This window comes from Crotalus tigris, unplaced genomic scaffold, assembly GCF_016545835.1.
Source record: "Crotalus tigris isolate CLP2741 ecotype Arizona unplaced genomic scaffold, ASM1654583v1 scf7180000024437.13266115, whole genome shotgun sequence".
NCBI lineage: Eukaryota > Metazoa > Chordata > Lepidosauria > Squamata > Viperidae > Crotalus > Crotalus tigris.
Window position 1 is genome coordinate 4,371,471 of NW_024100606.1, and position 21,884 is coordinate 4,393,354.

At 40.2% G+C, this 21,884-nt stretch overlaps 1 protein-coding gene across 2 annotated transcripts in view; it reads left to right on the forward strand.

Moving 5' to 3' along the window:
• Positions 1–21,884, forward strand: part of LOC120302654 (sodium channel protein type 4 subunit alpha-like) — a 160,686-nt gene that overhangs the window by 20,157 nt on the left and 118,645 nt on the right. For both annotated transcript variants that reach the window (XM_039331422.1, XM_039331423.1), the window contains 7 exons: positions 3,527–3,645; positions 5,318–5,407; positions 7,464–7,592; positions 11,972–12,063; positions 12,519–12,794; positions 20,103–20,166; positions 20,808–20,949. In XM_039331422.1, the coding sequence (XP_039187356.1) occupies positions 3,527–3,645; positions 5,318–5,407; positions 7,464–7,592; positions 11,972–12,063; positions 12,519–12,794; positions 20,103–20,166; positions 20,808–20,949 (912 nt within the window). The remainder of the gene's footprint in view (positions 1–3,526; positions 3,646–5,317; positions 5,408–7,463; positions 7,593–11,971; positions 12,064–12,518; positions 12,795–20,102; positions 20,167–20,807; positions 20,950–21,884) is intronic.

Sequence of the window (21,884 nt, forward strand, 5' to 3'; positions counted from 1 at the left end):
TTGTCCAGACACGAATGACCAGGGCTTGAATGACAGAGTGCAGGAATTCCCATCCAGGAAAGACTGCAACTGGCGCACAACACAAAGTAGTAGCCTGGTTGGGAAGGACAGACTGGGAAAATGGTGAAGGTTAATATATGTAGTTCAATAGCATTGCCACGTTGCAATTAAGAAATTCTCATGATTTTTACATAGATTTAAATTTATATAAATATTTTAAATTTAAAATGTTTGAAGATCCAAAATTTCATGTTAATCATATCACATTTGTCAAGCTCAGTATTACCCCTACAATATTGAACAATTGCCTGGACCGTAAAATTAAATAAAAAGGATCCAGTAGCCAGAACAGAAGCATTGGGCCAAGCAGTCCCAGCCCCTAATAGGTTTATGTCCTCTCCACAGATAGTATTGATTTGCCATTTCTCAATCTAGTTTTTCGCAAATCATTAAACCTCGACCACATAGCATAATTCTAACCAATCTTTCCATTACAGGTAATCCTATAAACCATTGGTTTAGTCACTATTTGAAGTTACGAAGGCACTGAAAAAAGTAACTTATGACCATTTTTCACACTTGTAATATTGCGGCATCTCTATGATCACATGATCAAAATTTGGATGCTTGGCAATTGTCACATTTATGACAGTTGCAGTGTCACGGAGTCATGCAAACAGCTTTTGCAGCCTTCTGACAAATAAGGTCAATGGAGAAACCAGATTCACTTGACAACCATGTTACAACTTAAAAACTGCAGTGATTCACTTAACAACTGTGACAAGAAAGATTATAAAATGAGTCGAAACTCACTTAGCAACGGTCTTGCTTAGCAACAGAAATTTTGGACTCAATTGTTGTAAGACGAGGACTACCTGTATATTATTGCAATTACTTTATAAAGCCAAAATGAACAAAAATCAGCAATCCAAGATTGTACATCTGGGGTTGCACTATCTTGCACATAATCAAGAGTACCCTCTTTTTGATGTTCTCAAATTATAAACTGCATTGATATTTCAAAGCATTTAAATCAAAATAAGCAAGAGTGGAACTAGTTCAGATCATATGAGTAAATGTCTCCTCACCATTTTGCATTCAAACAAAATTAAGTTGACAATTATTTTTTTTAAACATTCTTTGGTATATTTTTGTCAAATTAGTCTTTTAAGATCATAAGAAAACTGACAGAAGTATAAAACTCTGGGAAAATGCCTAGATCAGATTACAAAATCAAGAAATATTTTAATTGAATGTACTGATTGAAATTCTTCTTGTAATAACTCAAATGATTTAAAAAGTTGATTTGGCAATCAACTGACTTAAATGATTAATACCCTACTTGTTCAGGATTCAAAATTAAAAACAAAGGATTTATCTTTATTTCAGACAGATATTATCCAGAATGAAAATTTATTATATGATTTTAGAATTAAATGATACTGCCATCTCAATATCTCCCAGTTGTGCCTCGTAGTTTTTAATACAGCAATAGAGATATGGCTAAAAATGGAGCCAAACTGATACTATCACATAAATATAAATTTCTACCAGGGCCCATATGGTAGTGTTTCTTTTTAAATGTTCCACAAAGGTATTGAATTCAAAATATATGTCCTCTAATAAAGCTGAATGACAGGAAGGGCCCAAGTTCAGAAGAGGGTGATAGAGTTGATATAGGGACTTAAGGATAGTAAGAAGGAAGTAAAGATATTTATTTTGGAGTAAAGGAAATTGAAGGAAGGCATGATATCATTGTTCAAGCACATCAAAGATTGCTATACAGGGAAAAAAGTCAGGAGCAACTTTCTATTGCCACAGTAACCAGGACCAAAAAAACAGGTGCAGGTTGCAGATATTTAGATTTCACTTAAATATAAGAACACACTGCAGATAAAATAGGGGAACAGTCTAACTATGATACTTGTGGATTTTCCCTCTTTGGAGAAGCAGGACAGCCACTTTGTCAATGCTGCAAATACTGTATATTCTTGCTTTGACAATATGCAAAACTGTCTGGTATTTACTGGGTTAATACATAGCTTAGAGTGGGGGGGGGGAAAAGCCCGGGAAAGAAAGAGGAAGTAAACTTTTGACCTTCACACTAATTGGATAATGTGACTTGTGACTGCAAGATAAGGGAGGGGTTTAGCAAGAAAAGATTGATGCCAGCGAGAGGAAGTCAGATTCTGGCATCACAACGTCCATGATGGTGACCGGCAATTTGTAGCTCTGTAATAAAGACTTTAGGAAACATGCCTGAAAGTTCTTTGAAGTGCTTCATTAGTCAGAACCTTTGACACACTTCTTGAGAATAAGTTTGATTTTCCTCCATAGTACAGAAAGTTAGACAAAACAGTTCGACAGTTCTGCAATTCTATCCCCCCCCCAGATTTTTTAAATAACATGTTTATATCTACAAATGATAAAGTATTTCAAGTTAATTATTTTCAGGTATTTAAAAGAATTCAAGCAAGAGTTAAAAAACAATTGAATGCAAATTTCCAAAGAAACATTACACATATGAACCTTTAGGATGTTTATAAGTTTATAAATTAATTAAATAACCTGATAACTTTCCATGTTACTATTATTTTTATATTGTCACTAATAATAGGTTTATTTGTTACCAATATTTTTATACCACTTTACTTCAAATGGTTCTGTTTCAAAAGGCTTTGAACAGTCTGCAGTTTTATCTCATTTGGGGGTATGAATGTATTTCTAACTTACTACTCTAATATGCCACTGCGAATACATGTTTCAGACTACATGCTTCCATTTACAATGGCTAAATACTGGTGGCATACTTTGATCATATCAGTAATATTTTTCTGTATTTTACTATCCTATATCCTGCTAATGTTACTGCTAATTATTCATGGCTGTTTATTAGATAAGATTCTACATCTAATTATTATTTCTTAGATGTTCCACCATCTATAATCTAGTAGATGCATTTAGCAGTGTTAAACCTCAGACCAGTACATTACCAAAATGTTGCACAATATTAATAGATGTTCATACACAATATACATAATTATCAATAAGGGATATCATTAATATATAAAAGCAATTTCTATAGATAATGAGAACATTTCATTTGTAATATACATAGTTTCAGAAATTTCCACTGCAGCATATTAAAGACATTTCATTACAAAACGAATCATCATGATTTAATTTTTCTGAATGTATAATATCCAGTGTTGTCATCTGCTTGGTGATCTCTTATAAAATTTAATTTTGTAGGAAAGGTGATTGAAAATGATATTGTGCTGGAGTCAATGTCAATATTATGGGTCATCATTTAACAAGAAAATCAGCTGACAATCTGCACAACCAGCAAGAACCTTTTCAGCCCTCTAAATCAAACTTGTTATTTTTTTGTTCAGCTACAGATGATTTGATATTATATAATTAAGAGCAATAATTGTTTATTATTATTGCTCTTCTGAGCTGAATCACTTTAATAGTAGAGATAATGTCACTTTGCCCCGATTAATATTTTTCTTTTTTTCTTCAGACATACATCATCCTCAACAAAGGAAAAACCATATTCCGGTTTACTGCCACTCCAGCTCTCTACATGTTGGATCCATTCCACCTTATCCGGAATTGTGCTATCAAAGTGCTTATACATTCATATCCTACACAATGCTTGAGCTGGATATGGAGTGGTTCCACACTGGGTGGCGGTTTTGGGGACTTCTGGTCAGTAAAATATGGGATATCTGTGACCAACCTTAACTACTGACGAAGCTGGCTAGATTTGTTGGAAGTTGTAGTTTGGATCTGTTCTCTGCTGTGGTAGGTTCAAGTACCTAATTGAAGGAAAGCAGTTGCCAAGGTTATGAGGTTTTTTTTTAGGAAAAGTAGATGACTCAACAGATAATCATAAGAATGTACACAAAAAGGGGGAAAATAAGGTACCCATAAAGTGGCATATATATGACCTGTATATAAGATATAAAAAGGGAAAGCAGAGGAAGGTATATGTGCGTGGGATAGTGGTGTTATAACAGATTTTGCAGAACATGCTGCTGAATAAAATGTCACATGGTAAACAAGTGAAGTATAACTTGCAAGCCCAATGATTCAATCCTGGATGAGGAGGAAAACCTGGGAGTACATATTGGAGCAGTTTGTCAACACATGAAGAGATCAAGAGATCAGAGTATGTCCTAGTTAAGGAATTTTAAATATCTGACAGTAAGTCTTATGAGTTAAAGGCTTAAAGGTTTTGTTTTGTAGTTTGACATCCAGGAGAACCCACAGATATTCCATTATGAGCTATTGAGATAAAAAAGTAAAAAAAAAAAGCCAAAATAAGCACAAAACAAAGTAAGGAAGAATTGAGAAATTGAGAATTAAGAAGTATGAACACATATGCGCATGCACATACACTCCTCCCCACACATTTAATATACCTACTACATTTGATAAATATATTTTCTCTTGTATATTTAGCTCAAGCTATTACATTTTTGTAGGTATCCTAGTAGTTAGAATAAATTCCCTCTATTTATTTAAGACAGAGTTGGAGAACTATGGCCCTTTTATGACTTGTGGATTTCAATCCCAACCAGCATGGCTGGTTCAGGAATTCTAGGAGTTGAAGTCCACAAGTCATTAAGGGGCCATAGTTCCCCACCCTGGTTTTAAGTATTGTCTGTGTTTATATCTATATGAGCTCCTATCCTGACCCTCCCTCTGACATCTCTCTGTATATAGAACAGGCTGTCAATACATTTTATGTCTATAAATGACAAGGATTTATTTTAATATTCACTTTGTCATGTCATTTCCTTATCCAACATTGAATACCAGCTTAATCCCCCACCATTTTAATCTCATATTCCTATACCATTTCTCCCAATTTGTTGGCTCACATTTTACAAGGTAGTTATATTTTTAGGGTTACTAATAACTTAACAGTTGCCCCCATCATCCTCTATAACATTACAAAAGACAGTTGTATTTTGGGATTCTGCTATGTCCAGCTATCAGGGAAAGCAAGATGGGAATTCAAATAACATGCTAAAGTTTTTTTTTCATTGAACATAGCCTTGAACTATATTTCTAAACAACTTTTCTTTAATTTGAAAAGCTGATTACTATCAGAAATGTTCAATTTTTTTAAAAAGCACATGCCCAAAGCTTTGTTTATAGCTTTAGTTTAATTAGTTGAACTGTGACTTTTTGGACTCTGACGAAACTGCTACTACTGTGTGTGTAGTTCTTAAGATATAAGTATTTTGTGGGGAAGGGGTATTTTCAGTAGAGGTTTGAGGCATTTCCTTGACTTTGTATTCAAATTATTCAGTATGTTTATCATGATAACCATCTTAGCCAATTGTGTCTTCATGACTATGAGTGACCCTCCAATATGGGCCAAGGATGTGGAGTAAGTATTCTCTTTTTTCCTTTCCATCTTTAATGATTTAATGCCTAGTCCTTACTGCTTAGAATGGGTGAAGAAGAATACTAATCCAGAAGGGCAAGAATTCACAAGAGAAAGTAAAACCCATGTGATTTGAATTCTAATCACCTTAACTTTTACCAACATTTACCCATATTTCAGATACCCAGTATCTGAACACAGTTTGCATATGAGAGAAAAGACGATAAGGCAGATTTTCTTTCAAGCCTAGAATATCTTTCTATCTTTATGAAAGATTAATCTTGACAGAGTGTTGGAAAAAGGGCCATGTTCTTGGAAAGGATGCAAATACAATCTTTTGTAAAGGCTCTCAGTGTATTTTTAATGATAAACTAAACTATCTTGATGAAATGTGTGTGCTATACAATTGAATGCAGATTTCAGCATCAGATTCACTACTTTTTCAATGCTTCAAGTGGCTCTCCAGTTTTCTATATTTTATCTATTAATTCAACATCTTATTAATATTTTAAAATATATTATCAATATAATTAAAATAGTGTTGCAAAGGAGAGTGTACATATGTAGCATCAGTTTCTCAGTGTTTGTGCAACGTGTTTCTGATGCACTTTCTGATAGCAGGGGAGGTAGGATAAATATTTTTGGCCCTCTATAGGCCTTTTTTGGGGTGGATAGTTCAGTAAGCTAAATGTATGAAGAAAGCCTAAGGCATCTATTTTGCTGATTATCTCTATTTTAACCAGTTCAAAAAAAATGCCCCAACACTGGAGACTGGACAGCCATTTGTCCGAAATGGTATAGGGTTTCCTGCCTGAGCAGCGGGTTGGATTAGATCAGGGCTTCTCAACCAGTGGTGCGGGTACCATTTGTGGTACATTGGCACCTGGCAGGTGGTACGCGACCATCCTAGAAAAGTGGTAGCGGGGGAGGGGAATGAGCTGAACCGGTGGCAGCACCGCACAAGCCTGAATGAGAGATGGCTGGAGCTGCAGGGCTGTCAGGGCTCAGCGGAAGCGCCAGGATCAGCACTTCGGGATTGTAAGGGCTCAGTGGAAGCACCAGGATAGTGGCAGGCTCCAGCTGGAGCTTAGCGCTGATCCTGGTCCTTGTGCTGAGCCCAGAAGAAGTGCCGATCAGCTGGAATGTTGCAGCATCTCCAGGGTCTTGTGATTTACATTCAGATGCTTGGCAACTGATTCATATTTATGATGGTCACAGTGTCCCATGGTCATGTGAAGTGACCAAAACCTGCTGCAGCCACTCAGCAGACGAGGGGAATAAAAACCAAACACCCCCACTCCACCCCCGCTGCCAATCCTCAACAGAAATGCTCACAACAATGAAAACCTCATACTTTACTGTACTTTATCACTTTTTTCCTTTTTTTTGGTTATCAAGTTTTTGACACCTTGCTAGGCGACTGGTGGTACTCGGATATTGCCATATCCTAAAAGTGGTACAATGGGTGAAAAGGTTGAAAAGCCCTGGACTAGATGACATACAAGGTCCCTTCCAACAACTACTACTACTACTTCTTCTTCTTCTTCTTCTTCTTCTTCTTCTTCTTCTTCTTCTTCTTCTTCTTCTTCTTCTTCTTCTTCTTCTTCTTCTTCTTCTTCTTCTTCTTCTTCTTCTTCTTCTTCTTCTTCTTCTTCTTCTTCTTCTTCTTCTTCTTCTTCTTGTTATTATTATTATTATTATATTATATTATTATTATTATTATTATTATTGATCATCGCACAATATTATTATTATTATTTACCTCTAAATTTCTGCTGTCTCTATTGCTTGTAGAAAAGTGTATAGCAGAAAGTCATGAAGTCCTACTTTGTCCATTTTTTATAGAAATTCTTTAGGTTTGATAGTTGAATAGTTACAAGTTAGAAGGCTTTCAAAACTGAAATTTTAACTGTGAAGTGGAATTACATCTAGGAAATAAATATCAACCAACTTTCTTCTGCTGTAAATTATTTGTAATTTTATCCTATTTTTGCTGCTTTTATTAAAGCTGGAATTTTATTTTGTCACCTTAAAAAAATCAATGCTTGCTTGTTCACAGATATACCTTTACTGGCATTTATACTTTTGAAGCTATGATCAAGGTACTTGCTCGGGGATTCTGTATTGACAGCTTTACATTCCTGCGAGATCCTTGGAATTGGCTGGATTTCAGTGTCATCGTCATGGCGTATGTTGCATTCTGCAAGTGTATTATGAAAATCAGCTATGGGAAATTGAATGGAAAAAATAATTCCTTGTTATACTGTAGGGAGATAGCAATCCATGAAACCACAACACTTAACTCCATCCCCAAAGTGTATTTTTTCAAGGAAGTATATCCTATTTCTCTGAGTTCAAGCAGAATTGACTAAGATAACTTTATTTAGCTTAATTCATGCCATTTTTTAATAGTCCCTGATTTTATAGTATTTTGCTTTTATAACTTTGAAACTTGTTTGTTCCCTTAGAGTTTTTAATTACAAAGGAAATTTTTATTAATTTTCAAATTGAACCTAAATAGGTCAGTGGTGGTGAACCTATGGCATGGGTGCCAGAGGCGGCACTCAGAGTCCCTTCTGTGGGCACACATGCCATTGCCCCAGCCTTGCCTCGCCCTGCGACCCCCTCCTCTCCAGCAGCCCCCCTGAAGGAGAGTCACCCTCGAGTGTGGCCCACACGGAGCAGTGCAGCCAAGGACATGGCAGCTAGGCAGTGTAGACTAGACTCTGCCCTCACATCCCATTCTGCAGTTGATGCTGCAGGGCGCGGGCAGAGGTTGTGGCTGCCATAGCACTACTGGGCTGCCTGGGTGATGTGGCAGGCCTTGGAGGCGGTGAGTGGTCCTGTGGGCAGGCGGGGCAGGGGATGGGGGGCAGAGCAGAGGTGGGGCAGGGGGTGGAGTGGGGGCAGGGCCAGTTTTTGGGCACTCGGTCTCTAAAAGTTTCACCATCACTGGAATAGGTGAATTCTGAAATTCTTCCAACCAGCAACCAAACCTAAAATAAATGATTCAAGAGTGTATGAAATTAAACCTACATTTCCACTCGCAATTATAAAATGATACAAAGTCCAAATGTAATTTAAATTTGAATATGTCATTCCAGTATATATATAGGTCTTTGGTTGTTTGGGTTTTCTCCCGCGTAAAATTGGAAGTGTCTTGGCGACGTTTCGACGAAGTCCCATTCGTCATCTTCAGGCTGGTGTTTTCAGCTTCGTGCTGAAGCTGAAAACACCAAAGCTGACGGACTTCGGCAAAACGTTGCCAAGACATATATATATATATATATATATATATATATATATATATATATATATATATATATATATATATATATATATATATATGTTTATATGAAGAATACTATACTATAAGAATACTAAAAATAAAAAGGTGATTCCTGGATAAACTCATGTTTAGCTAGCAATAAATGCAAGAACACCAGGAAATTATAAAACTATAAAAAAGTTTTAATAAATTTAAAACACCAAGCTTTCGATGGCAACTGCCGGCATTTGTCAGGGTGGTTTCCAGTCAATGGGAGAGGCTATTTATGGCTGTGGTGTTCTTTGCGCCCGGTTCATGGATCTCGTCACGGGCCCCAGCCAATCCATCTGCACTTTGATCCTAGTTTCCGTGTTACTGATCGTTGTTTTCTTGCTTTCCTTTGTACCAACATTCTCATCCTTTTTCTCCTCATCTGGTCACGGGTTGGGGGAGCTTGCACGTTTTCGTTGTTTGTTTTCCTTATTCTCCTTCCCGTTACTCTCCATTCTCCTCCCACCTTCCCTCTTTCCATAGTCTTTGTTTGCAATTATCACCTCATTGCTTTTTCCTATATAACCAGCTTCCATTGTAATTGTCTTATCGTGACTCCCATTCTCTGATGTTACTTCACTAACTTTCATTTTCTTGTCAATGGGGGCATTTCCAATGATACCGTCAGAGTTTGTAACATTCTTAGCCTGGCTGTCACTCCCCCCTTTGCACAAAATCCTCGGTGTGGGGGTCATCCCCTCTCCATGGTTCATACTCCTCTCCATTCCCTGAGGGTGAGTGATTGTCTTCAGGGGAAGGGAAGGGTGCGGGTTTTCCAGTTCCTGGCTTCTCACTCCCTGCCTATTACCAGGGGGAATCCCCCTTCTGAGATGTTTCCTGGGGCGTGCAGGAGCTGCAATGTTGGGAGCAATCTCCTCTTCACCCTCCCATGGTTCGCTTGCATTATCGAGGTGAGACCACGTTGTTAAGATGACATCATGGATGGGGTTAATCACGGAGCCGCTGGCGGGGGTGGGAGCGATTACAGCCCTTCCATTTTTGATTGTCTCGCGTCTGGGTGCTGGTACGGGACCGCGTCATTACACAATTATTCATATGGCATGGGGAGACCTCAGATTCACCGGCAGTAGGCTCATAGCTCCCACTTGTTGGGAGTCAGCACATGCCTCCGCACTCGGAGAGTTGCTCAATAGTAAGCTGTTCTCTATCCGGGCATTTCCAGGGCTCTTTCTCTCCACCAACTCTCCTCCCAGAAGGCACGTTGTAGTATTAGACTTTTTCTTTCCGGGGGACTGGCTGTTTCTGGCCCAGGCTCTTAACGCTATGTGTGCAGGACATAAGTCTATATGCCAGTTGATGGACTCATTGTTTGAAAGCCAAGGTTCCTTAAGGAGTTGGCCCCCTTTCGTGTTGTCATTAGCCATCACCTGGGCATTATCAAAGTCAAACCTATGTCCTGACTCTAGCATGTGTGCCCCGATTTGGGAGTATTGATCGCCTCTCCTCACAGCCAATTTGTGCTCATGAATCCTAGTTCTAACGGATTTGGATGTCTCTCCCATAAAATTCACGGGCAATCTTTACAGTTGATTTTATAAATGATGCCGGACCTCTCTGTGATAGGAAGTGGGTCTTTTGATCTCATTACCTTGGATCGTAACATCTGATTTTGGTTATGTGCCACCCTCACATTATAGAGTGCCAATAATCTAGCTGTTGCCTCTGAGACATTACTAATATAAGGAAGAGTAACCCGGGTAATTTGTGGTGTTGGCGCTTCCATTTGAAACCTAGCAGGGGATCTAAGTGGCAGGCTATGGCGGCTGATGAATTTCATGGGATATCCGTTGCGTCTGCATACCTTGAGAAGATGTTTCCTCTTCTCTATCCTAGCCTTAGCCTTAGCCCACTGCAGTGATTAACCCCATCCATGATGGCATCTTAACAACGTGATCTCACCTTGATAATGCGAGCGAACCATGGGAGGGTGAAGAGGAGATCGCTCCCAACGTTGCAGCTCCTGCATGTCTCAGGAAACATCTCAGAAGGGGGATTCCCCCTGGTAATAGGCAGGGAATGAGAAGCCGGGAACTGGAAAACCCGCACCCTTCCCTTCCCCTGAAGACAATCACTCACCCTCAGGGAATGGAGAGGAGTATGAGCCACGGAGAGGGGATGACCCCCACATTGAGAATTTTGTGCGAAGGGGGGAGTGACAGCCAGGCTAAGAATGTTACAAACCCTGACGGTATCATTGGAAATGCCCCCATTGACAAGAAAATGAAAGTTAGTGAAGTAACATCAGAGAATGGGAGTCACGATAAGACAACTACAATGGAAGCTGGTTATGTAGGAGAAAGCAATGAGGTGATAATTGCAAACAAAGACTATGGAAAGAGGGAAGGTGGGAGGAGAATGGGGAGTAACAGGAAGGAGGATAAGGAAAACAAACAACGAAAACGTGCAAGCTCCCCCAACCCACGACCAGATGAGGAGAAAAAGGATGAGAATGTTGGTACAAAGGAAAGCAAGAAAACAACGATCTGTAACACGGAAACTAGGATCAAAGTGCAGATGGATTGACTGGGGCCCGTGACGAGATCCATGAGCCGGGCGCAAAGAACGCCACAGCCATAAATAGCCTCTCCCATCGACTGGAAACCACCCTGACGATGCCGGCAATTGCCGGCGAAAGCTTGGTGTTTTAAATTTATTAAAACTTTTTTATAGTTTTATAATTTCCTGGTGTTCTTGCATTTATTGCTATATATATATAAAATATTTCAAAAACTTTCATATAATGAAAAATCCAAATAGGTTGGATTTTGCTTAATTAAGACAATTATGTAATGTAATATTATCAAAATATGCATTTATAAGTAAACAGCAAATAAATGTTTAAAGAGATATTCACATGTTTAGTTACCCTTAGCCTGTAATTGTAGTAAGCAAGAAGGCATCCTTGAATTGTTTTACATTTGTTGAATAGTTATACTTAAGGCAGGTCTATATGATTTCTTCAAAATAAATGATTAATGTAGAGTACTGTCCTTACTTTTTAAAATTTTATACTTTCTGATATATACCCAACTGAATCTAATAGAAGCAGACCTATTTGCCTCATTAAAGTCTGCCTGTTTTATTTTAATAACAGGAATTACAAATAATATTTTCTAAGTAAAAGTTGTCTTTTTGCCTTTCTATTTCCAGTTCTATCTCTCTAGCTTGTTGATATTCCCTCTGTAAATTGTCTTTATATTAACAGCTTTCTGCCCTTTTTTTCCTAGTTATGTCACAGAGTTCGTAGACTTGGGCAATGTCTCTGCTCTACGGACATTCCGTGTTCTTCGAGCGCTTAAAACTATCACAGTCATTCCAGGTATATAACAGAGATGACAAGGCTAAAAATGATTTAGGAATTTTACTTTTTCATACAGATCAGTTAGACTAGTAGGAGAGTGAGGTAGACATACCTCTTTACTGGACCGGGAAGTCTGTAATTAATATTATAGTAAAAAGAAGAATTTTGGTTGCCTTTTTTTAAAAAAAATAATATAATTATGGTACTGAAGGCAAAGTGAATTCATTCTGTATAGTCATCATCTGGAATTATGCAAATTAAATTAATTTAAAGCACAGCAAAAATGACTTGACATAGCTTATGTAACTATCCTTTCTATTATTTTAAAAATGTCTCTTCTTGAAATATTTTTGCTAACAAATATAATTCATAAAATAATATTTTTTTTTAAAAAAATGAAATTGATAGAAAATCTATTTTAAACAAAATGGAAATTTCTGTTCTCTCTCTTCTCTGACTCTGCCCCCCAAAAGGTCTAAAAACAATTGTGGGAGCTTTGATCCAATCTGTGAAGAAGCTCTCTGATGTGATGATCCTCACTGTGTTCTGTTTGGCGGTCTTTGCCCTCATTGGCCTGCAACTGTTCATGGGGAACTTGCGACACAAGTGTGTTCGATGGCCACCTTTTTCCAATGACTCCCTTCAGGAGGTCTTATGGAGGGATCCATTTGATAACAGCACTCTGAATGACAATTTTACTCTCACTGGGAATGATACCTTTGACTGGGATGAGTACATTAACAATGAAGGTAAGACTATTTTATTCAAGAAATGTACAATTTTAATGAATAAAAAAAGTGAAATAAATTCAGTTATCAAAGATAAAAATGAAAAACCAAAATAGTGAGGAAAAGAGAGCGGAGAGAAAAAACAAAAGCAAACTGTGTGTGTGTGTGTGTGTGTGTGTGTGTGAGAGAGAGAGAGAGAGAGAGAGGAGGGGAGGGAGGGAGGGAGGGAGGGAGAGAGGAAGCACATACAGACATATATATGAATACATATTTTAAGGTTTATTTAACTGTTCTGAAAAGTAAACATAACTAAGTAATAAAGACCAAATCTGCATAATTTGCTAATAATTTAGCTAATGCTAAAAATACATTAATATAATTTGTTCACCAGTTTTTTTTACAAGAGCAAATTTGGCAACTGACAACAAAAATTAAATTATTTCCCATACTGAGCAAATTTGCAAATTTTGTGAAATATGGACAATATTTCAAAACAAGTCATTAAGTATTATTAAGTTGTTAAGTTATTCATTTATTTATAAATCTAATTTATAAGTGGGCCTAATCATAACAACCCTTTCTGACTTTTCTTCAATACAACATTTGGTCAAAATGACTATATGAACATTGTCATAAGGATGGTAATGGTATGATCAATTTCAATTAATGCTGCCTGGGACAATCTTAAACAGTTATAACTAATACAAGGTAATTGTGGAGGCCTGTAGTACAATTTATGGGCTTTTATAAGTCACTTTTTGATGACTGTAAGAAAGGTTTATGAATTTGTTCAGCTCTGCCATCTCAAAAAATTCCAATATGCATTTAATCCCTATGTGAATTAGATTCATTTTCTAAAGAACATGAACTTAATAAAATCCTGGAATATCCCTAATTATTAAACACAAATTTAATTCCCTTGCAAACACAGACAGTAAAACATCCCTATGTTGTCAATGATCTGCTCTGCCTCTAATGCCAATTTCAGAATGGGAGAAGAGATGTACAGTTCTTTTATTTAGTATTTCACTCCCACTCCTACCTCCATCCTTTCAATGTTAGCGTTTAAGATGGCAAATCAAACTTTGACCACTGTGTGAAATATCAGGATCAGAATTTTCATGGAAATTCTTCACATTAAGCCCTAAATCAAACAGAAATCAAGTGAAAGTTTTCTCTTAAGACTAATTGTTGTTTTTCCTTCTCCTTTGCTATTGTATGTACCCACAAATTCTCATATTTCCTAATATATGAATCACTAAATTACTTTAGATTTTCATATTCAGTTTTGATTTTATTCAATTCTTTTGCACTCGATTTCTAATCTTTCTCCAAGGAAGTTAGATTGCCATGACCAAATCACTCTCCATTTTAAAAGAATCCTATGAAACAGATAAAACTGTTGTGTCCTGAGCCTGCAAAAGCAGGTTCAGGACATTGCATTGGTCCCGGGCATTCCAAAAGCTGCCTGGGACCAGAATGGGCGGCACCGGCCTTGTGCGCATGCGCAAGGCGTGAAAATGCTTTGTTACTTTGTTTGCCATTGTCCGGGTCTCTGGACACTTAAAGAGGCCTGTGTGCCTTTTGCCGTTGGTTCGGGTGTTGTTGGAAGAACAATAAACTGCTGTTTAACTTCGCCATGAGTATTCATCATTCGCACGCGAACAAAGTACTTAACACTGGCGATGAAGGTGGGATCCTTTGCAAACTGAAGAGAAAGTTTTAAGGACTTACCCAGGAAGTCCTGAAGAGGGAAGACGGCATCTGAATCAGCGTCCCAGCCTGCCAGTATAGCGTCGCTGGAGGGTGAGCTCGGCTAAAGGACTCTTTCCCCAAACAGAAGTTTGCAGAGGAGCGAGTGGTGAAGGTAGTAGAAGTATGATGGCGAAGATTGGCCGTTTGTCTGATTTTGATGTCTCACATCCAGAGAAATGGAATTCCTACATTGCAAGAGTGGAGAATTACTTCAGAGTAAATCAAATTAGAGAAAATAGCTTGAAGGCTGCAACTCTTTTGTGTGTCTGTGGACAGGAAGCTTTTGAAATTGCAGAGAAACTGGTGGCCCCTGCACCTCTGGAGTCAGTAACATATACTGATTTGAATAAAATGTTAAAGGAACACTTCCAGCCAAAGTTATCTGTTATTGCTTGGAGGCACGCATTCGAGCAGAGAGACCAGAGGGCGGGTGAATCTGCTACGGATTTTATTGTGGTCTTAAGGCGAACAGCCAGACCTTGTGAGTTCAAGGATCTGGAAGAAAGGCTGCAAGATTGCTTCATATATGATTTAAGGAACAGAGACTTACAGCAGAAGATTTTTGCAAAAGAAGATGTCTCTTTCCAAGATGCGCTACTAGAGGTGACAGCTGAGGAAGCAGCAGGTGGGGCAGTGAAGACCCTACGGTCCACCAGGAGCCCTCCAGAGACAGCTACCGTCCATCAAGAAGACGCTCGAGAAGGATCGGAAGTGGATCCTGAAGAAGAGGTGGAAAGACTTCACTAGCCAGCTGAAAGGATGCAGAAGGAACGTCCAGACAAGGCCCCAGCATCTCTTCAATGTTTTGGGTGCGGAGGACACCACCAGCAAGCTGACTGCAGGTTCCACTCTACCATTTTCAGAGAGTGTGGCAGGCAAGGCCACATCGCATCCATCTGTTTGGGTCGCCAGAAGGTCCAACCTCATGAAGAATTGCATCTGAAAGATACCAGGGTTCCCAGCCAACATAGGGTGGGTTTCTGTGCATCGCGCAGGAGTATTTTAAAGACAGGGACACATAAGCCCCTTAAGAAGAAGCTTTCCATTAACTTAAGGCTGCAAGGGGTTCTCTTGAGTTAAACTCAGGCCATCCAATCTAATACTTACAGATTTTCAGAATTCTACGGTGTGTGTTAAGGGGGAGGCCACCCTTAGAGTACAGCATAAGGATTTTGAAGGTCCCCTAGATGTGGTTGTTGGGGATGAACGTACAAGTCTTATTGGACTCGATTGGTTTGAGGCTCTGGGAATCCAGGTAACTGGGCTGCACCATTTGCAAACGCTGAGCCTTGCAGAAGTCTGCAAGGAGTTTGTAGATGTGTTTAGTTCAGAGCTAGGATCCTACAAGGGGCCTCCAATTTCATAATGGTTAGATCCAACCATCACGCCCATCAGGGTTAAGCCTAGGAGGGTACCTTTTGCCCTCAAAGGCAAGATTGATGCTGAGCTGGACAAATTGCTCCAGCAGGGCATTCTAGAACCTGTGGATTCAAGTCCATGGGAAACCCCCATAGTAATGCCTCTAAAGACTAATGGGGACATATGTATATGTGCAGACTACAAGTGCACACTGAATAAGGCGCTGCAACAGCATGCTTATCCAGTGCCTGTGGCAAGTCATATTCTGGCCTCCCTAAAGGGGGGGCGCATTTTTGCAAAGCTTGACCTGGCACAGGCCTATCAACAGCTACTTGTTGATGAGGCATTCGCAGAGGCCCAGACTATTGTAACTCACAGGGGGGCCTTCAAGGTCAAGAGACTGCAATTTGGGGTAAATGTAGCCCCTGGCATATTCCAAAGTGTCATGGAGAGCACAGTAGGGTCTGTCCCTACTTTGATGATGTCCTCATTGCTGGGGAGTCATCTCAAAATTTAGCAGAGAGATTAAGGGCTGTCTTGCTTCGTTTTCGAAAAGCAGGCCTTAAACTAAAGAAGGCTAAATGTAAGATAGCAGCCACTTCTACTGACTTTTTAGGATTCAGGATTGATGCTCAAGGCATTCACCTGCTGAAACTAAATCGCAAGCTATCCAGCAGGCCTCAAGCCCTAAGTCTAGGAGTGAGCTGCAAGCTTTCTTGGGGCTATTAAATTTTTACCATGCTTTTCTCCCACATAAAGCTGCAGTGACAGAGCCATTACACAGGCTCTTAGACAAGCAGACTCCTTGGCAGTGGAGTAAAGTCCATGACAAGAGTTTCAATGAGGTTAAGGCCTTGCTCACTTCTAATGCTGTTTTAACGCATTTCAATGAGCAACTGTCTGTTTGCATCGCATGTGATGCATCCCCTTATGGGGTTGGAGCTGTACTCAGTCATCTGAAGGCTGATGGGACACAGGTCCCTGTGGCCTGTTATTCAAGGACTCTGTCTTCTGCAGAGAGAAATTATGCTCCAATTAACAGAGAAGCCTTGGCCATAGTGGCTGGCATTAAGAAATTTCATGATTTCTTATATGGCCGCCATTTCACAGACTATACTGACCATAAGCCTCTGCTGGGTTTGCTTACCACTAGCATTTCTCCTTGTATGCTGAGATGGTCCATTTTCCTGTTAGAATATGACTATACATTAGTTCACAAACCAGGAAAAGAAGTGGGTCATGCCGATAGCCTGAGCAGATTACCCCTGAATCAAGTGGAGCTAGATCTTGCTCCAGCCATTAATATTCTGTCCATTCAGGAGTTGTCTGAGTCTCCTCTCAATGTTAGGGATGTGGCTGCAGAAACTGCCACTGATCACACGCTTACACGTGTGCTGACATGGGTGTTGTCAGGAGGGCCTGACAAATGCCCAGATACTGAGTTCCAAAGCTTCTGGCTCAAGAAGCATGAATTTTCCACTTTCAAGGGTTGCCTGTTATGAGGTAGCAGGGTAGTGATCCCAGCCTCATTGAGGTCTAGAATCTTGATCTCTCTGCATGAGGGACATCCTGGTATAGTCAGGATGAAAGTGCTTGCGCGCAGCCATCTTTGGTGGCCTGGACTTGATAAAGCCATCGAGGCCCAGGTGCATGGGTGCCAAGTATGCCAACAGACTCAGCCTGAAATGCCTCAGGCCCCAGTTCATAGGTGGGAGGAAACTCAAACCCCATGGTCTAAGGTGCATATAGATTACACTGGGCCCTTTCAGGGGCAATTCTTCCTGGTTGTTGTTGATAGCCATTCCAAGTGGCTAGAGGTTGTTCCTGTTTCCTCACTACTACTGCCAGGACCATCCAGGTGTTGAGAGGAATTTTTGCATCACACGGTCTTCCAGATATTCTGGTTTCAGATAATGGCTCTCAATTTACCTCTTCTGAGTTCCAGGCTTTTCTTCAGGGCAACCTGATCCACCATGCAACTTCGGCTCCCTTCCATCCATCCTCCAACGGAATGGCAGAGAGGATGGTGCGAACTACCAAAGATGCTCTCAAGAAACTGACTTATGGTAACTGGCATCACAGGTTAGCAGATTTCCTTCTTGCACACCACACTATGCACTGCCACAGGGTAGAGCCCTGTTGAACTCCGCTGGGGTAGCCGCCTCATCACTAAACTGGACAGGTTGCACCCTGACCGGGTGGCCTCACAAGTGTCACAACCGCGGGCATCTAGGAGACTCCAAATGGCCGATCTGGTCTGGGCATGAAACTATGGGCCTGGTCATCTCTGGGTCACAGCTGTGGTCTGCAAGGTCTCTGGGCTGTTGTCATAGGAAGTTGCCTTGGGAGACGGCTGCGTTCTTCGCAGACACATAGACCAACTGCGTTGGAGACTGGACTTTTATCCTTCCGCTTCTGGCTCTGCTCTGGGGGGGGGGAGGACCATAACATGCATTCTGAGGCTCAGTTTCACAGGCTTAACAGGCCATCACTAGCTGCTACTGAGGCTATTTGGGATTCATCCCAAGGTTCCACAAGTGCTTCTAACAGGAATTCACCGGATAGGGGATCATCCCACACATCCATAATTACTCCAGACAGGGAGTCACACTGGGGGTATCCACAGTATTCATATATGTCAGATGATGCTTCAGACAGGGAGACTGACCAGGGGTATCCACACAAATCACAAGCAGCAAGAGAAAAAGAATTCCAGCAGGGGTGCTTGCCAAATTCTGTAATTGCTCCCAAAAGGAGGTCACCAGCAAGGGGGGTTGCCATGGAGGCGACTCCTGACACTGGCACCTTGGGCATGTGCTTGGGGGCTACAGAGTACTGGGGCACTTCCGCTACCCAGCACTCTCCATCTGCTGGTCTTGGGTTCGAGGAACAGTGTTCCCAAGAAGAGTCCATTGTGGACCTGGGGACTTCCACCCCTCCAAGGTATGCTTGCTTGGACTTAGAGGGTCCAGCCAGCCAGCAGATGGGTGGGTCAACTGGGTATTTGGGGCAGCAAAGCCCTGGCCTGCCTAGCCTGGTAGGCGAGCAGGTAGGCCAGGCACCCTCACCGGGATCGCCTGGAGATTTAAGGCAGCAACAACCTGGCCTGCCTCACCTAGTAGGCAAGCAGGTGGGCCAGGCAATCTCTCCTGGCCTTAGAAGGTCGCAGCGGGCCAAGTGTCCACCCAAACATCTTAGAGAATTTGTGAAGTTGCTGTCAAGTCACAAGGGTTCTGTTCATGAGGCCCCTAAATAATGAGTAGATTATTTGTATTATTATTTTTTATTTCGGATACATTTATTGCATGAACAAAGTTGAAGGGGTTTTGCCTGAGGGCAGACTCGAGTATTCCACATTCCTTGCATTTGATTAATGAAACTATATAAAATTCTTCCAATGTCTGATGTACATGTGTGTGCACAGGTATGTTCCATCTAGGGGGGAGGGATGTTGTGTCCTGAGCCTGCAAAAGCAGGCTCAGGGCGTTGCATTGGTCCTGGGCATTCCAAAAGCTACCCGGGACCAGACTGAGCGGCGCCGGCCTTGTGCGCATGCGCAAGGTGCGAAAACACTCTGGTTACTTTGTTTGCCATTGTTAAGTGTCTCTGGACACTTAAAGAGGCCTGCGTGCCTTTTGCCATTGGTTCGGGTGTTGTTGGAAGAACAACAAAGAGCTGTTTAACTTCGCCATGAGTATTCATCATTCGCACGCAAACGAAGTACTTAAGAAAAACAAAAACAAAAAAAGATAATTTACTCAAAATAATGACTTTCATGATTATGGAAGAAAGGAAATATGATTGGTTCTTTATCACACAGATTCCCGTTAAGTATCTTATTGTAGATGCAGCTATATGAGATCTAAGAGAATTTTCATTTGAGTGAAATTTTATTTTACTTTTAGTTAAAGCAGCTATAGGGAGGGGATTCATTTGTGATAGTATAGTAGATATATGTTTAATCTCAAGGCTAAAATAAATATATACTCTCATTTTTCAATGTCATGGCCATGGTTCAACTTGATTAATTCCTATTCATAGCATCTGCAAAAATGTTTTGCTTTCTGCTTACAAGTCTGGCTCATAATTCATAATTTCTTTGGGTATTCCTCTGACATTTTTTAAATGAAGGTGAAATTGCTCCAAAGTCAATTTTCATTCCTGCTTTTTTAAATGTTATTTTATTTTTATTTTATTTTGTGTTTGCTCATGAAGACAATTTCTATTTCCTCGATGGTGCACTTGATGCTTTGCTCTGTGGGAACAGCTCTGATGCTGGGTGAGTAAGGTGTCTCACAATGATTGAATCTTTTATGGAATGAGGAGAGGGCTTCATGTCTAAGAAAAGAATATGAGATCCAGTTTGATGCAGGGAAAAGGTGCTGGCCTAGCAACCAGGAGACTCTGAGTTCTAGGTCTCACTTAGGCATGAAAGCCAGATGAGTGACTTTGCACCAGTCATTCTCTGTCAGCCCAACCTTCCTTATAGGATTGTTGCTGTGAGAAAAAGAGAAGGCAGGAACATTAGGAATGTTCACCACCCTGAGTTATATATTAAAAGGTAGAATAAAAACTAGTACTAATAATGGCTCCTAGCAACTCTCTAATTTCTGATCCTCTTGAATATATATATTTCCAGTTTCCCAAAGAATCCATAAAACTGACAAGAACATATTGTAAAAATAATTTCAAACAATTGAGTTTTGGAATTAATTGCTAGGAAAAGCTATATACAATATGATAATTGCCAGGTCATTGTACAATACTAGAAGGCAGAAATGTATAATAATGAGTCTAATCTATAACTAGGGCAAGAATGGTTATGGTAACTATCTAGATTATGCCTTAGATTTAGGAAGAAAATACTTCTCTTATAATATGATAATATTATATTGGATTTTTTTGTATAATCCATCGTAGACAATGTCCGGAAGGATTTTTGTGCATGAAAGCTGGCCGAAACCCAAATTATGGCTATACAAGCTATGACACATTCAGCTGGGCATTCCTTTCACTCTTTCGCCTCATGACTCAGGACTATTGGGAGAATCTCTTCCAGTTGGTAAGTTTATATAATATTATTGTTGCAGGAACTTCCTTTTATTTGTTCCCCAGCATTTTTGCCAATGTTTATGAAAGCTTTTGATCATATGATGGGATTGCTTTTATTTTACCAGATGAAATAAACTCCAACTAGAGAAGACACTGAAGACATTGGTCCAGATATTCTGTCTTTTAAACTTTTCTAAACATGTATGGAATACATGCAGGTGTAAGGGTGGAAAGACTTAGTTTTCCCATGATATTTTTCCAGTTAAAATTTCTCCCACATGGACGTATGTGGACCCCTCTTAATTTTTCTTAATAGGAGAAATAATGGGAACCAGATAAGGAAAACAGAGTGCAGGGACTTGGCACCAGTTCAGATTCCTCTCCTTTGATTGTTTTACAAAAAGATGGAGAAGTGGGAGCTCCACTGAGAAGATATGAATGTAAGGATCTAATTGGGTCAATTCAAAGTCTGTTTCTGTATCTGTTTCTTTTCCATAATGACCACCAACCCTCACTTTATTTAGTTTGATCCTAAGTCTCAGAATTCAATTTCAAAATGCCAAGCAATATGTGAAGTATAACACAGAGGCTTTGAATATGTTCAAAGTACATTGCTTAGACCAATGGTAGTCAACCTGGTCCCTACCGCCCACTAGTGGGCGTTCCAGCTTTTTTGGTGGGCGGTAGGGGTTCAATCGAGCCGTTTAAATTTTTGGATCCATTGAGCCCCCCGATCGGCTCACAGAGCTTTCCAGTGGGCACGGGGTGTTAGCCTCAGCTGTGCGACCCCCCACAGAGCTCTCGGAGGCCAGAGAGCCTCGCTGAAGCGCGCCATCATCGCGAGGCTCCCGTCAACTTTCTCGACAATCCAGATTGCAGCAGAGGCTGTGCAACGAGATAAAACTGCAAGTGCCTCATTTTCGGCTTCGGGGGGGTGGAAATTAA